The sequence below is a fragment of the Cephus cinctus genome, unplaced genomic scaffold, assembly GCF_000341935.2.
Source record: "Cephus cinctus unplaced genomic scaffold, Ccin1 Ccin1_scaffold1310, whole genome shotgun sequence".
Taxonomy (NCBI): domain Eukaryota; kingdom Metazoa; phylum Arthropoda; class Insecta; order Hymenoptera; family Cephidae; genus Cephus; species Cephus cinctus.
Genome location: NW_014333737.1, coordinates 796,600 through 814,094, shown reverse-complemented (window position 1 = coordinate 814,094; position 17,495 = coordinate 796,600). Strand labels below are relative to the sequence as shown.

The 17,495-nt window shown below is 41.4% G+C and overlaps 2 protein-coding genes across 11 annotated transcripts in view; one reads left to right on the top strand and one right to left on the bottom strand.

Moving 5' to 3' along the window:
- Positions 1-17,495, bottom strand: part of LOC107272877 — a 95,783-nt gene that overhangs the window by 50,342 nt on the left and 27,946 nt on the right. For 2 of the 10 annotated variants that reach the window (XM_015750483.1, XM_025090211.1), the window contains exon 1: positions 7,554-7,647. The exons of the other annotated variants lie outside the window; for them this stretch is intronic. In XM_015750483.1, the coding sequence (XP_015605969.1) occupies positions 7,554-7,632 (79 nt within the window). In that variant the 5' untranslated portion in view covers positions 7,633-7,647. Of the gene's footprint in view, positions 1-7,553; positions 7,648-17,495 lie in introns of those variants that run through there. 10 annotated transcript variants of the gene reach the window in all.
- LOC107272882 overlaps positions 1-17,495 on the top strand; it is a 44,483-nt gene that overhangs the window by 531 nt on the left and 26,457 nt on the right. Inside the window, exons 2-4 of the mRNA XM_025090212.1 lie at positions 116-244; positions 322-430; positions 864-927. Of these exons, the coding sequence (XP_024945980.1) occupies positions 116-244; positions 322-430; positions 864-927 (302 nt within the window). The remainder of the gene's footprint in view (positions 1-115; positions 245-321; positions 431-863; positions 928-17,495) is intronic.

The following is a 17,495-nucleotide window of genomic DNA, read 5'->3' as shown; positions in this document are numbered from 1 at the left end:
TTTGGTTTTTTTTTTTTTTTTTTTTTTTTTTAATTATTTTCACCCAGACTCCATACACGCGCAATATTCACTTTACGCAATTAATAGTCGCATCTTAAACAACTCAACTGTACAGCCTCTCAAAAGAAAGAACGGACGTTGTTTGCGGCCATAAGAGCGACGTTGGGCTGCGAAGACGAATTCGTGGGACGTCGAAGAGAAACAACGTTATCCCGCACGCGGATGCAAAGGAAGGAGAGAATAAGTAGGTGCCGCTGGACACTACTTCGTTTTTTTGTACCCTTCAAAGTTAATGCGACAGTACTTTATTGACCCATTTAGAAATTTGCCTGGCAAGATTCCTACTACGACCTGCCTCTTTTATCGCCTACGCGAATTTACGGGGTACTTGAACGAACAACAAGGCGTACTGCAAGATATACGTACATTGGTATGTATATATATATATACATACTGTGCGACTCTACGCAGTACGTAGATACTAGATCGTAGGCTGCCACGAGTTGGTAAATCGCCACGTCTCGAGACTTAAACGTTATTCCACTTGAGGAAACGTGCGTGCGCGTTTACAACGTAAAAAGTATATCCTCTTGTAGGATTTCAGATGCGCCTTGCGATCGCTCGACTCGACTGGTTCTCCGCACCCGTCGTTCAATTCTTTCCTATGGAAGTAGAACGTAACCGTGGGTGCAATGGAATCTCGAGGCTCGAGTCTTTCGAGTAGGTTAAAGTCAACCACAAGGGGTTAGGATCGTAGATTATGGGTTTTTTTTTTCTTTCACAGGGAAATATTTACATTTTGAAAATAGTATTAAAAACAATTTTTATATCAATGAAATTAACTTGTTAACTTATATTTTCAGTACCCAGCCGATACCTCATGGCGCATTTGGCAAGGACCGTCTAGTCTGGTAGTTTCTAAGCGACGTAAGTTAAGGTCACGAACTTGATTCAGTCTCGGATATCCGGGCAGATTGCCAAAATTTATGAAGGAAGACACAGTTGCAGTCTACGAAGTCAAACGTAGCTTATATATATATATTCAGAGTATTTTCCAATAATAATGATAATACAGTAGAAAGTGAAATCATTCAATATACATATATATATTCGAGAGCCAATCGAAAATTTGTTTAATTGCAAGTCAAATGGTCAAAGTTCAAACTTCCGCGCAATGTGACGTACTCGTGTAGTATTGGAAATTGACTTAAGAATTTCTTGAGAATTTCTCGAAGCCGAAGATACGTGCGAAATTCCTGGCACCGGCGGACTTTAGCAAAGTCGATAAAGCCGAAAAGTACATAGGCGTATACACCGCCGTTTCCCTCGATCTCGTACTACTTTCGTACTGTTAGCCCTGCATCAGTTTGTACCGGACAATAGTTTTCGAGGAGTTTTATAGTTTCTGATAGGTTTCAACCATAGTTCTAGTACGTAACATTGTTAAAATACGAATTTTCCAAAAATTGAGGTGCTACAGGGATGTCAGCTCCAGCACCGCAATTTTTAAAAATCTCTTAAAAACGTTTCAACAATATGCTTTTTCAATATTCCTCGAGGAGTTCTATAGTTCCTGATAGGTTTTAACAATAGTTTTACTACGTAACATTGTTAAAATACGAATTTTCCAAAAATTGAGGTGCTACAGGTATGAAGTTGTCACCTCAGTATTTGGAGAACGTTTCATTAATAGGCTTTTTCAATAGTTCTTGAAAAGTTCCGTAGTTTCCGACCTCGTTTGCATAGGCGGAGTGTCTACATGGACACGCGTCAATTGCACAATGTCTGTAGACAGAGAAAATCCTGGCTCGACGACAACAGGAAAACCGCACGAAAACGGAACTTGCAATTTAGTAATATCCGGGCTTAATGTACTCTAGGTATTTCGCGGCAGGAAGAAGGAACAGGAAGACACGTGGATGGGTGAACGATGTTCTTGACAATTGCGTACACTTACGTTATCGGTCAACCGGATGCACCAGGTCGTCTACACATACCTGATGAACGAAGGAATTCGATTGTGCAAATAGTATCGTGCTTTATCGGTAAATGAAAATAAACGATTATATCAGCGTAAAAATATTTTTCTTTCGTGCCAGTACAAAAGAGTAGAAATTTCATATGTTTACCGGAGACGTTGAAAAACAAAAAATAACATCGCCATTATCGATATTAGGTATTCACGTGGGTCGAAAATATACATATATATTTAGAATCAATTTCCCATAATCAATCTTATGGGACACCTGCGTAAAACGTAGAAATATTTTTCACGGTCGTTATTGTATGTAGCTTCGTATAAAAAAAAAAATGACGGATCGCGTAAAGACGAACATATTGTCGCTTGTGATTATTAAATATTTAAATAGTACTTGACGTTATATAAAATCATATCAGTGTAATGATGAATTTTGTCAAATTTTTCGCGTCTTTAAAATGTTTACAGGTTGGCAAAAAAAATTGAGTAAGAAAACTGTCGATGTGGATTCTTATGAGTGTGACGACATGACGAAAAATAGAATTACTGCCAACCCTTTCCCGCCGTAGGGACTAAAAATAAACGAGGTACGAATTTGTACGACTGCAACTCGACAGTCGTTTTCCAAGCCAAGACAGTCCCGTGACGTGCCAACGTGGTTAATGACGATTCGAACAAGGCGTGACGTAGTTTAAAGGGCAATTTCGATGGGAGCGTCACGTCGCGAGATAAAAAGCTTAAAAATAATACATTAACGTCAATGACGTCACGGCCATCTATCTCCTCGCCGATAATGAAGTCTCCGTGCAAAACACAATTGCAAGATGCTGCAACGTAGTACTCGGAATATAAATGACTTCTCGTCGTGCAATGACGAAGTCGCGATACGAGACGCGGAAAATATTTGAAAACACGTCAAACAGTAGACAGACACCTGTCATCTCCTGGAATAGATTGTATGTAGAAATAAACGAGACGAGGCGCCACGTGGTTAGAGCCTTTCAATTGGTCGTGACGTGGGGATATTTTTGCACAAAAAAAAACACTGTTCTGCAAAACGAAATATTCGGAACGTCTAACGGTGGACTTTGAAAGGCCTGGTTAATGTACAGCTGTTTGTCACGAGATTTTTCAGAAAAAAAAAGACAGCGAAAAATTTCTTGAAAAAATTTAAAAAACGAGGTCGCCGAAAACTTTGGTTAATCGGAATTTCGGGAAAATTTTTTTTTTCGCAAACAACATGATTCTCAGTACCCGACCCTCGTTACAAAAATTCAATAAGATTTCAAGTCGCCCTTAAAAAAAAATATAATCGGATCGGCATGAGCGATTCGACGGTATCGCGTTCGATCTTACCAATCGTCTCCTCTCAACGCGTTCGAATTTCAAGGCGACACCGGCGGACAGTCGTTACAATAATTCGCACGGTAACAATGAGCGTCCTATCGATAGTTAATCAATATAGCCAAACATATGAAAACTCAAAAATCACATAAAATTAATCAAACAATATCGTCAGCATCGCGTTAGCCAATTCAAAGATCATTAAGAAAAGAGACGAAAAATTATCCGAAATATATTTAAAATTAAATCTCGACCACTGCATCCGATCGAGCGATCTCCATACGCCAAGGCCGATTAAGCCGATCAGCTGCTATGGAAACTGCCGTTCGCCGTTCACCCATAGCCCAGTGCACAACTTATTACAGCGATCGTTATCACTGTCTCCTAGTACATACACAACGTCCCAACTGCCTCTTGTCATAAATACGTAATGATACGTGATACGTAACGGCAAATCGTACAAGCAGCAGTGAGTGCACGAAAAAAAAATTATACATACAGATCGATCAGAAAAAAAAAAAATTTTAATCAAACTAATATTTCATGAAAAATACAAAAATTTCTGCACTCCCACACTCGTAGCCCCTGTACACCGAACGTCAATAAAATTAAGAACAAATTCCATCGATTGCCTCATTACACAGCTTGTACTGGCTTTAGAAAAAAATTTTGCTCACATAGTACGTATATCTATGTATGCCACGACGTTACGTACCTGAAATATAAATGTACAATGGAATTTGGCATCGATCCCAACAATCTATCGTAACGCGTACATTAATTAGATTCACGTATAAAAATTCTCTACGATTCGTTACGTAATTCTGCTCGCAAAGCTAAAGGCTCAACCACAAATTGTGTTATAGCCGTTAGCGCAAAGCACGCGTTTGACAGCAGGAAGAATCTATCAGCATCATTTTCGGCCACGACAAATTGACCGAGGAATTACGTTATCAGCCACTTGACCACGATTGATAGGCACTATCGGTAAGATCTATTCTTAATCTACAAGATTTTCGTCTCTATTTATTTACGACTCGCCATATGACTTTCTTCCCAGCGACTCTGGATTCCCCTTTCGGTACTTCAGCGCCTGTTGGACTCTTTCCGCGAAACCGGTAAAAGTAGTCATTTTCTATAGCCCTTGCCCGTGTTTACCCGTTATACCGGAAACCTCAAGATTGGATAAATGCTTTGGTTTCTGTAAAAAAAAAAGAAACTATTCCACTGACCCAATGATGACCCCGCGTTATAAAAAATCGTACAAATTCCCATCCAGACTGTACCTGCAGTGAGAAATTGTTTTTTTATTTTTCAAAATTATTCATCATTGATCGCGTACGATCGAAAATTCATATCCCTCGCGGTTGATGGATCTTTTCGATCCGCGATGATCGATAGCGATTACGCAATTATCACCTGAAAAAAAAAAAGCGATTTCGTACGTCGGAGTTTACACAGAAGTTTCTTGAAATCGCCGAAATTCACATGGCAACCATGAGGCCGTGTGGCGCGAATCGTGTAAATTTATGAGAGCAAACGATCAGTGTGTCAAGACCGATCGTACAGTGAATACCAACGACTGATAACACGGCTAAAGCCAATACGATAAGGTATCTTCCTCGTCTCGTGGCGAAAGAAAAAAAAAAGGAGAAAAAAAATGAAATCCGATAATTATCACCTCGCGATAAAATCCCAAGATCCATAACAATGGAAAATCCGAGGGTAAAGAGAAGAAAAAAAAAACATACACTGACTTCCACATATGTTACTACGGCCGAACGTCCATTGAGCGCACGCATGAACGATCTCGATATTAATCCTCCATAGACTACGAGTATCACGGGCATATCAACCACCAATTCTCCGATAAGAATGTCTCGCGATCACGAGCATCGCTGAAACGTTACGTAGGACGCGTTTTCATGTAACGGCCGACAACACGAACGCAGTCGCAGCATCGATCGCGAAAGTGCATCAACAGATGAGTAAAGTGGCTCCTCGCGAATCTACTTAATAAGGTATGTATAGATAAGAGGATGAAAACAGCCTGGGCAAAACCGATAACTGATAAGACCTTACATTTTGCTAATAATCCATACGGCAATTAGCGTCAGAACTCGATGGACGTTAAAGCCGGGATCCCCGTTGTTGCGGGACAGCTTCATTGTATCGCTCAAAGACGCGATAGCCGATCTCAGGTTAGATTCGTTCGCAATGCTCGAGATGAGGCCCGATTACAGGCGTTATTTAAACGTTTAATCGTAGCAGAAAATAATCGAGAGGAATTCGATTTCCGTAATCTGTGTTTTGTATACTTATGCATATATACCCATGGTAAAATTTACAGCTGGCCCAGTACTGGGCCCACGGTCCGCCAGCGCTGGACCAGCCACTGAAAATAATGACAGTCGGCATTCGACGTAGTGCCGAAGCTGTGCCGATTGCGAGCAGTTGACTATATACCGAAATTTCTACATGGGTATTCACATATAGATATACACACGCCACGTAACGTTACGTATAATACTTGGTATATAGGTATCCATATACATATACACCATATATAATTCCACGAGAAAGTCTGTCACGGTAGCTGTCACTTCGGGCTCATATTCGTACACGAGTACTTATGTTATGATCATTATACTTAATACGTTTCCCTCGAACAGACCTCGCGTCGCACTTTGCGAACGGGTCTTAATTGCTTCCTAGCTCAAAATCACGTCTACCAGCCGCAGATCCCATATGAAATTCCGGGTCCTCACGTCGTACGTATATGCGCACATAGCTATATGGGATATGCTCGTTAATCGATATCAGGTTAATGAACAACGACAGAGGACTTGACGCATGATCGATGAGAAATGTGCCAGATATTACCTATAATTGAAAATCAATGCGTACAGTAATTGATTGGCGCAATTAATACGAAAAGTAAACATTCTCAATACGATGTCGCTTAATGCAATAATTAAGTGGCTCCCGACAATCGTGACAACGGCTGTGTCCATTGCGCGAGTTCTCAGTACATATTGAGGTAACAGCAGGTGTTACAAGAGCTTCCAGAAAAATTAAGAGAATTCTTCGTACAGATCGGATCATCCGTTATCGCGATAATCGAATAAGCCTAATTAGTCAAAATCGATCGAGCTATAGAAACAAGTCAATATGTTATACATACGTATACCGAGATAGTGAATTGCCCCTCTGATATTCGCGCGTGATTAAACACACGTGGACAACGAATAAGGCCGAGCGCGCGCGCGATGCCAGTGAAAGTGCCACACATGAGCGCTGCTGTATATACTCAAACAGACGGAAATATGTGATGCCTGTACGCCTATGCATATGTACACAAGTCTTATTAACTTGGCTGATATATATATACAGGGTGTTCGTTATGAAACGCACTCTAGTAACATCGTTGCACTCCTTGTCAAATTCCAAAGAATATGTGCATTTTCATTTTTTATTTCATATATCAAAATTTCGAGATAATCAAGCTTGAAGTTGCAGTGATGCGACCAATCAGAACGCGTTTAAACGGAGCGTAGATGACGTCGCGAGCCAGCCCGCAAGGCCAGCTTACACTAAGCCAATAACACTAAGAGTATCGTCTCTTGTATCTTACTGAATTACATGCAGATAAACAGGGACACTACGAAGATAATCTTAGTGTTATTGGCCTAGTGTAAGCAGGCCTTGCGGGCTGGCTCGCGACGTCAACTACGCTCCGTTTAAACGCGTTCTGATTGGTCGCATCACTGCAACCTCAAGCTTAATTATCTCGAAATTTTTATATATGAAATAAAAAATGAAAATACACGTATTCATTAGAATTTGAAAAAGAATGTAACGGTATTACTACAGTGCGTTTCATAACGAACACCCTGTATAGCCAGAAGCCTTACTAAGTAACAGCTTTCAGTAGTCCACAGCCGAGCTTAGAAGATACTTTCCTACTTCCACCCTTATATATGTGTGTTCGAAAGACTATAGTATATACGTATCTATTCGAGTGCGACCCTGCCCCCCCCCCCCAATCCCTCTTTCTACACCATCCGCAGAATCGTCGGGCCGGTTGCTTTGGGTAGGGCAAGGTGTGGTTTCTTTACCCTAAATTAGACGATGATCATTAAGTCAGTGCCCCCGGCGACTAGACCGATTGTGGATCCGCCTTAAATTTGCGCAACAGAGAGAATCTAGCATTCGGGTTATCTCTACGTACGTAACGAGTTTCTCGGTAGTGCTGCTGCGTATGTCGCCTGGACAAATAGCGCGGTCAATGAAGAAGGTCCGATCCTCATGCAGCGACGTGAAGTGAACGGATGAGAACCAGCAGGAACGTGGTGGCCGGCGAGAGCACGTTCGCAGAAAGGAGAACTACCGGATCGCCAGGATTTGTAAATCCGCGCACGAAGTCGCGTGACGGGTGCTTGCGCAACGCGGTGCCTTTTTCCTCGCCTTTACTTGAACTTGAAGTCGCCGCCGACCAATGAAAAGAAAGCTGATACATTTTCCCTGGATCGCGCGGGCGCGTCTACGCGAAGGCGTCACTGGGGGCCGCGGGGGGCTCGAATGATTTAAACGGAGTCTCTCTCTATTTCGGATCTCCGATGAGGCTTTACGCCTCGGCTAAATACGGTCGCGTTTACTTGCGGCACCCGGTCACTCTTCTAGCTGGGACGGAGAGAATTATCTGTCTTGATATAGATAGGCGTATCCGGTCATCTGGACTATCTGCGGGCTCTAAGGAATTTGCGAACGTCTGAAGACGGTCGAGACACCTCGGCGTGCCAATATTCGAATGTCTGTGAACGCATAGTTGTGTCTGCTGACGTTCGGGTCACTTTGCTGGCCGAGATTGCATCTATTATCTTTCAGATAATTTTGAGTGATAATTAATAATATCGGAATGTTATCTCGTCTAAAAATTTTATTGCTGACATCGACTCGATAGGTATGTTGAATTTTATTGGAAAAAAAAAAAAGAAAAAAAAATTACTTTTCTCTATAAAGATTTTTAGGTCATACGCGAAAAATTTATTTCATCCCAACAGTTAGATGAGATAATCTTAGCGTTTTTGCCAATGCAAACATCTTGTATTTACTTGGTATGCTCCTGATTCGATTAAACCGGAGAATAGCGTACGCTTAAATATAGTAATCTCGATATCCCTGAGAGATGATAGAATTATTGAGGCTCTTAAAATACCCTCTTCTAGTAGCGCTCGCTTATTTTTTTAATGCGTAATACCGCACGACTCATCGTGCGAAAACCCAATGTAAAGGGTGTCTCGCCGTCTGCTAAGATAATTACTATTAAATTTCATAATGGTAAATACAGTGCTGACTAAGCGTTATAGAATCGGCTTAGAGACTTCTGAAAATATACACGGTACGAAACAAACTTCGGCCTTGCCATTATGTATTTCCGTCGAGCGGAATAATTTCCCGGTTGCAGAAATAGAAAGGAAGAACAGTATCGTTGAGATGAATATCGCGATAGAACGTATAGGTTACTGCTCTCTTGAAAAAACAAAAGAAAACAAAAACTACTTGGGTATACAGAGATTATTATTATAACTCAATGTTAAAAAAAATATATATATATATATTCTGTATCATTGCGCAAATCGTATTGAATTTTCAATATGAATCGTGGCCGCGAATATTTTGCGAGAGGAATATAAATTCGCACTTTCTTTTGACAGTTATATTACCGATCGCGAAAGTTATTCGCGTGGGATTGGTACAACCCGCGAATTCCCGTTATAATTATTCATGATCGCCATCGGCCATCGTTAATTGGCGAATCAAATAATATTTGCAAATTCGATAACATGCCAAATACACGTGTATAATATATAATAAACAATATATAAAAATATAATATACAATATATAATAACCAAACATTACCACGTCTATAATTCGCCAATGGCACGAATCACTGCGAATCATTAAAAGTCCCAATTAGAGAATAATGCATTGACCCAACGTAACATTAATTATAATGAAATATAATCAAAGTTAAATATAAAATTGCCAAAAAATATTATTCCCACGTTAATCTAAATTCCAATTTATTATTCTAAACAATGACCAATGATATCGATCAAACGACATCAGATAAGAAAAAAAAAAATTTTTTTCCAAATTTCCGAGAATTCCGTACCGAGAATGAAAATAAATCAGAATCATTCATTAACGACAAATACGTACAATAACGATCGTATCACATTCTCAGTAGCCCTGAGTAACGTTATCTTATCGAAACAATTCGCGGTGATATTCGCGAGTCGAACAACTTTGCGAATTAATGACAAAACCAACAACGCTTATTGCCCGTATACAGATAATACACGAAACCTAACTAAACCTGACCTATATATACCAGACAAGACCAAATCCACACATCCGTAATAAATCGACTGATCGATAAATACAAATTTTCTAAGATCGATCCAATAGTTGTCAATTAACGTGACCTTCCCAATATTTCGCACGGATTTACCACAAAAACCCAATGACAGCGTGGCCAATTAAAATTCGGTGCAAATATTTATCTCCTTAAAGTTTCCATATGTCAAGATCGCCTTCGAGGAATCGATTTTACGGTCCAGTCATTATAAAATAACGAACGGTGGCTGTGAGCTGACGTGTTTGTCCTTTTTTTTCCCTTTGCCACCAGCACATCTCACGTGCGAAAATTGCACGCTGCATTGTGTTTCTTTTTGCCGATAGATTTTTCAATCGAAAAGCAACGACAGGGATCTTATCGTCGAGCGATCAACGAGCCAAATAATAATAAGAATCAATGAGAGAATCAGCACGTACGTTATCACTCCGATCCCAAAAAATAATTAGCTTATCAGTTCGAGATACATTTTGTTAGGAGGAGGATCAATGAATTTTGATTGATTCGTGACGTCACACATTTGTCACCGTACTACGTTGGTTTAATTGTACGCATAAATTTTGCTAGACATTCGCTCCCTCTTTCTTCCCTTTAAGAAAACTCGCAAATCAACGTACAGACAAGCACAAAATTATACAATAACAATGGACTTCACGGTTCGCAAAGGATTCGAACTTCTTTACGAAGCGTTTCATCTACGACGGTACAGGTATATTACTTTATTGTTTTAGTTACGCCGAGTCCCGAGAAATTATCCAATTTTCGCCACGTTATTATTCGCGACGGTCTCGTGATGCTTGACAAGAAAATATATTTACAATCTGCGATAAACGAGTTTGACTTGCTTGCAAATACGACGGCTACAAAGGCTTAGGATAAGATCCGTCATTTTTCATTATACCGAAAATTCTCATCCCGAGAGATACTGGTTCGATTGTTTTTGTTTGCGGTCGAGAAAAAAAAAAAAAATCCAACTTCCCGAAACAAAAGTTGCGCAATGACGTTCCAGCACTGGTTACCCACTTTGCGAAATGTCGTGTCTATAAGGATATAACGTGTATACGGTACAACGCTGCCGAGTGTACGCAGACACCTGTATTTGCGGAATATACCAAAAGTACGTGAACAAGCAGAATTACAATTTCTTCGTAAAATATTTTGCGAGTCTTCTGCATACGAGCCACACGTCGGGTCTGTCAAGAAGCGAAGATAGTGGAACTTTACAAGGTAGCATAAATAAGAACAGAAGCACGTGTCACGAGAGCGCGACGCCTGCTCTTTACTGGAAAACATGTAATTTCTTCATAGATACAAAGAACTGAAACGCGTCAAGAGAACGATAACGGTCCTAACGAAAATATTAGCAAGGAACGGGGTGAATGTCGAGAAACTCAAAAAAAATTGGTCCATGCAATTATTTGGAATAAAAATTTTTTTTTTTTTAATTTCATCCTCCGAACGATCAATTCGACGAAGGTTCCTCCTCCAACTCCTCCCGCCGCAGGATTTGGTTAAACGGTATGTCCGTCCTTGTTCTACCCACGTAAACGCCAATGGGTCCGTCTCTCTCGCACTCGCACTAGGTATACAATGTTTCAATATTATCAACAAGATAACACCAACAATATTTTTCTCGTCAACTCGCACTTATACATACAAGCTGCATATCATGTGTACCAATTTTTCCGCATCCGACCGATACACATCATACACTTATGTAAACCTAGCACCCGACTTAAATAGTTATTTTCGTACCACGGGCGCTAAAGTACAACTTTACGCCGGTGGGTGATCGAACGCGCCCGAGGGTGGCGCGACGATCGCCCAAGGGTCTACTGTTTTACGCCCGCGGTGCGAACATTATTTTTCGTCGCAGTGTGCATAAAGTACGCGTGTTTGTCCTTGCGAACGTAAAGTTCGACTTTACGCCCCCGTAATCCCGAAATCTTTGAGGTATAAACGACAATTAAAGGGATACAAACGGGTATCGAGAATCCGGGCGTACGAGTCAATAAGACACGAGCGATTTAAGAACTCCGAATCTTTACCACAGTAGTCCCACTGGTCTTGACAATAGACATATCCATCTTAAAAGTCCCTCTAAACCTGCGTTTCCAATGATGACGATAACAAGTGCAACTTGCGTGCATTCCGTAAGGTTGCAACAGCATATCTCTAAATAGCCAATGAAACAGTCCATAACGAATTTTCAATGACACGACTTACGTGCAAACGTCGAGTCATTGGCCATTTAACAGGCGAGCACTTTCAGCAGCGATTATCGCATAATCGTCCTGGATTACGACGTACAGATGATTTCGCAATTACCGCAAGAACAGATAATGGATTTCGCGAATGGTACCCCGATACGAGTTATGGGCACTGGGGCCTTTTGGGCACTAAAAAATTTCCTCTAGACACTCCCGAATTATTGCACTCGTATCGTGACAAAATATCGTAGAGGAAACACATGCGGATGGAAGAATCGCGAAAAAATTCGCAACGAATTGATCAAATACGAATTCGCGTTATCTCGGACACGGGAACGGAACAGCGCGGAGTTATCACGCCCGAGCGTTCGTCGACGCCTGCGGGCTGAGATCGCTTCTCGTTTTTCGCGTCCGTCAAGTGCATACTAGAATGTTCGAGAATGTTCGATAGTGAAGTACAATTAATTATAGACTCATAGTAATCGAGGAATTACCGGTTAGAGATTTTAATGCGTTATGCGAGCAGGCATTAACTATCAGAGTAATATTTATTGGACGTCCACGTGTTGACGGGTTGACGTTAATTACGTTTTATAGACGGGACTTTGTTGACTATGTATATCCTGTGGCTGTCGGTACCTTGCAGGATGCTGTATGCATCGAAATTATTCAGAAAATAATAATTGCCTGCTTCTGTGAGAGATACGGGAGAGCAAGTGCGCACATGGTCCACTTCAGGTTGGGACAGACAGTATGTTGAAAAACCAGTTTTATTTAAGCGGAATGGCGAACCGCGTTATACAAAATTCATTTTGCGAATTCAACCAAGAGACTTTGCGCGTCTCGGGAGAAGCTAATATATGAGAATATATTATTTCTTTCATGTATATATATGTACATATTGTATATATTCTTTCATCAATTCATATATCACGTATGTAATCCAGGTCAGGATTTGATTGAAAAAAGTTTCAATGGTCAGTGAATGGATCCTAATGGTTCGACCTATCTTATATGCTTTTCGCATTTAGACTTCTCGACGCCCATCATTAGAGATTCCACCGCGCAGTCCCGACCGTCCAGATTTCCGACGTGCCAGAAGACTCAGGTCGGACCCACGAGATACTGGATGAAACCGTTAACGTCTACAAGATACCGGACAGCTCGTGTGCCTTCCTCTTTACGGTACGTGCAGACGGAAAAGGTAGGAGATAAATAAAAAAGAAAAGGGTAAAAAAGAAAAAGAAATTTCATCCAGGATGTTTTTTGACAGGGTCCATTTCTGCGTATCCTAAGTCCAATACCACGTATCGCGCCGTTCAGACTCCATCGTCTGAAAGAGCATCACGACCTCATCAAAATTTACGACGGTCCACGTGGTCCAGCGAGTTTCAACCATAGTATAATGATCTCCCGAAGTCGTTCGAGCGTCCCAAGATTTTCAGCATCCCGGGAAGATGCTGGACCCGAAGTTAGTAACGAGTTCGAAGGTAACTGTACTTTCGGGCACCGTCTTAAGGATAGTCAACGAGATGAAATTTCTGGGAAACCTTAAATGGGAATCTAATAAACGGCGAGGGTCACTGGACCAGTTTTGCTGGGATACGTGGCGAACCTTGCTGGACCAAAGTCCGTGAACCGAGAGAGTGGCCTATAGTCTCTACGGAACCTCGTGGCCGAACGCGGCCTCCACGCGTCACAAGACAATACCGCATAGCGCGCACAGTGATTCTCATGCTGGTTTCAATTTCCATTTCCAAAAGACCCGAGGACGTTTCAGGAGTCCATATTCGAATCGATATAAACAGGAAAGTCTTACGTGCTGCAAGTGACATGGTTACGTTGGTTACGTTGCGCGATTTCCCAACTTACCGGTTCACCTATAAGACGATCATCCCACGCTGAGCAGGAGACCAGGTAATCTTCCGCGCGATGGGCATTGTATCTAAATAAATTATGACCCATCAAAGGAAATAGCACGCAGTTCGCAACGTGTTTTCCTTCGTTGCCAATCCCCTGTTATACGTCGATGGTATTGGCACGTGGGTTGTTGCAAATTTCATTTGAATAATCGCAATATTTTATAGGCATCACCAAAAGCACCGACTACACGTGGTCGACGGAGATTTGCGAAATCGATTTGGAATGCGGGCAGTTAGCCCAACATAATTCGAAAATTCCGGTCCTACACATTGTTCTGGCTTGTTCTAAGTTTGTTCTATAATGTTTCAGAAAAACGAGTTTCTCAATTGAAATTTGTAGCGATGAGGCGAAAAAAAAACACTTTTTTACTGGAACACCCCACTTATGAAAAATCAAACATTTTTTGTTGTTCCAGGTTATTCTGGCTTGTTCTACGCTTTTCTAGGTTGTTCCAGGTTGACCACGTACGGCAGATACGTAAAACTAGGGAACACTGGAAAAGCTGAGGAGGACGAACGCTTTCAGAATAGCATGAGGATATAGGACCATTTTCAACGATTTCCGGGTCATTACAGCCTGTTCTAGATTTTCTTCAGTTTTCCTAGGTTTCCGTAGGTTTCCGTAGGTTTTCCTAGGTTTTCCTAGGTTGTTCTAGGTTGTTTCACGTTGTTCCACGTTGTTCCACATACTGCCACGCTCAGGTAGGACAGTCACATAAAACCAGGGAAACACTGGAAAAGCTGAGAAGGACGAACGCTCTTAGAATAGAATGTGGACATAGGACCATTTCGAACGATTTCCAGGTTATTCCACGTTGTTCCACATACTGCCACGCTCAGGTAGGACAGTCACATAAAACCAGGGAAACACTGGAAAAGCTGAGAAGGACGAACGCTCTTAGAATAGAATGTGGACATAGGACCATTTCGAACGATTTCCAGGTTATTCCACGTTGTTCCAGCTTGTTCTAGATTGTTTTATGTTTTCTTAGGTTTTTCTATGTTTTTCTAAGTTTTTCTAGATTTGTCCAGGTTGTTCCAGGTTGTTCCAGATTTTTATAGGTTTTTCGAATTTGTTCCAGGTTGTTCTCGGTCTATCGATGATTTTTCTAGATTTGTATAACGATCGGGTAGTTGCAAGTCGGATAAAAGTAGAAAGAAACGATTTTATATGCATAAAACGTTTTTTTGATCGCTTTCGAGTATTCTACACTTAACGTTATTAATATTCTGGAACAATATTGAAAACAACTAGAGCACCCTTGAACAACAAAACAAAAAGTTTGATTCTCCATAAGTAGGGGGTTCCGGTAAAAAAGTGTTCTTTTTTCGCCTCACCGCTGCAAATTTCAATTGAAAATCTATTTCTGGAACATTATAGAACAAAATCAGAACGACTCAGAACATACAACGGAACTGAAATTTTCGAATTATGGGGGGGGGTAACTTCCCGGACCCGACGATTTGTCCTCATTGCAATAATCTGACAATGAGACTGATAATAAGTCGCATTAATTTTCGTCTTATCCGCAGCGCTCGAGCGATCAACTGAATCAGAGTCAAAGTTACGCCGCAAAAGTGATCCAATTAAAAAGTTCGATTACTATGACGATAATTAATTTTTTTTCTAATTTTTAATCAACTACAAATATTTTTCTGTACGGTCACGTGAGAGTTACGAATATTACCACGTGTTTGTCAATCTATGAAGGACGAGGGAGGGGGGGGGGCGGAAGAATTTCAAAACGATTAAAGAGACCATTATAAAATTTTCAAAGTGCAGCGATAGAGAGGAAAGGGTCCGTTCAAGTCACATTCCAGTGAAAAGTGGAAACCGACCGGATCGGATCAACGAGCACGCGTTCGCGCGACGTGCGGACGAATCGCACTGAATCCATATACGTTGTAGCAATTATCTACGCCTAGCCAAGTGAATCCGGAACACTCAACGAGTAAGTAAGTAAGTAAGTGACCAACCGACCGACTAACCAACTCCCAGTCGAATCGCCATTTGCGGTTGCCATCTGCTTGGAACGAGTAAAAATTGTACATTGACGGAGAGTAATAAAAATTAACATTAATCATTAAGAATTGGCAATGTTGGCGGTAAAATGATTGTCATACAATTTATTAATTAATACCTCGTTACGTCAATACGACAATATATCGTAACAAGGAAAAAACGTCATCTGGACCAAAGGAGGCTGCGACGACAATGAGCCAATTATTGATCCGTAAAAATTAGTACTGTGCAACCGTCGAGCCTCGAAGGATTAATTGTTATTGATCGACTCGAGGCGACCGATTGATTATAAATTAGATAAGCAAACGCCACATAATCACAGGTATACATATATACATCCTCACCGCTTTATCCGGCTTTTCCACAAATTAATCTTGCACGCCCGATTGAGAAATATATCATCCGACACGAAACTCCCGTTATCCTTGGAATATCCATTCATCCCTATAATTTCCCCCGAACAAGCTGGTACGATAATTTTCATATGAATGCATAAGATCGGCCCTCGGACGTCTCGCGAAGACAAAGAGAAGTTGATGCGAACCTCCAGTCAGGCGGAGCTACAGCGATATTAGCTAAGGAATAAAATCGAGGCGCCACCGCGTGCGTCCAGGACGAGCCTGAATCCTTGAGAAGAACTTGAAAACGAGAAAAATGACAAAACGTCATTGAGAACATGTTACGTCGATCCCTACCTTCGTATACCTGGACTCGGTCAAACTGGTATTTTTCAAACCACCGACCGTCCTGACTCACGAAACAGAAGTGGTCGATCGATTTTTCAAATCGGTTCGAAAAAAAAAAAGAAAAAAAGTCCGATCACGACAGATCATTAGCAACGTACATTCTTAACAAAAATTTGCATTGAAATCGCAATATTTCCCGGTACGAGCAAAGAAAATTACGTACCCGTGCACGTATGTCTATACGTATATGCACATATATAGTCCGAGGCAAGAAAAGACAGTGATTACGCATCAGCTGGAAAGAAATCATCTGCCCGTTACGAGTTAGGTAATGCTACGGGCAATTGGCTTGTAGCCTGAGATTGACATCCATATTCATAGCCTTCGCGAACGCCGTCCGCATGCGACATCAGGAATTTTCAATATTAATCTTATACATCAGCAAGTCCCATGTAGGACGCGCATCCCTTACGGTCGAAGCCAGGCAGCTGCGGGGCTATAGGTTAATAGGGAAAAGGTTGAGTCTAATATTAACCGCGATGACACAGCGACCGTAAGGGCGTACCAACCACGTGAAATCCACACATCGAATAGTTCGACTGTCTCCTCGTAAGACTGCAACAACAGGGGGACTGGAACCTTACTGGAATGCGGAGCGAACGTCGTAACGACCAACTGCCAAGGCTGGACATTAATTCGTGGCGATCGCATTTCGAACGACGAAGAAGTTAGCTAGGAGAGTCGTAACAGCCGACGTACGAGTGAACTCGCCTTTACGCGGAATCGCCGTAGGCGTCGACGGCGGCAAATACGAAAAGAGTGAGGAGGCTTATTATTTCATTATTTTGCGGATGTACGTAAACGCTCGATAAGTCGAGTAGGAGGTGGGGAGGGAGGAGCAGGGCCGGA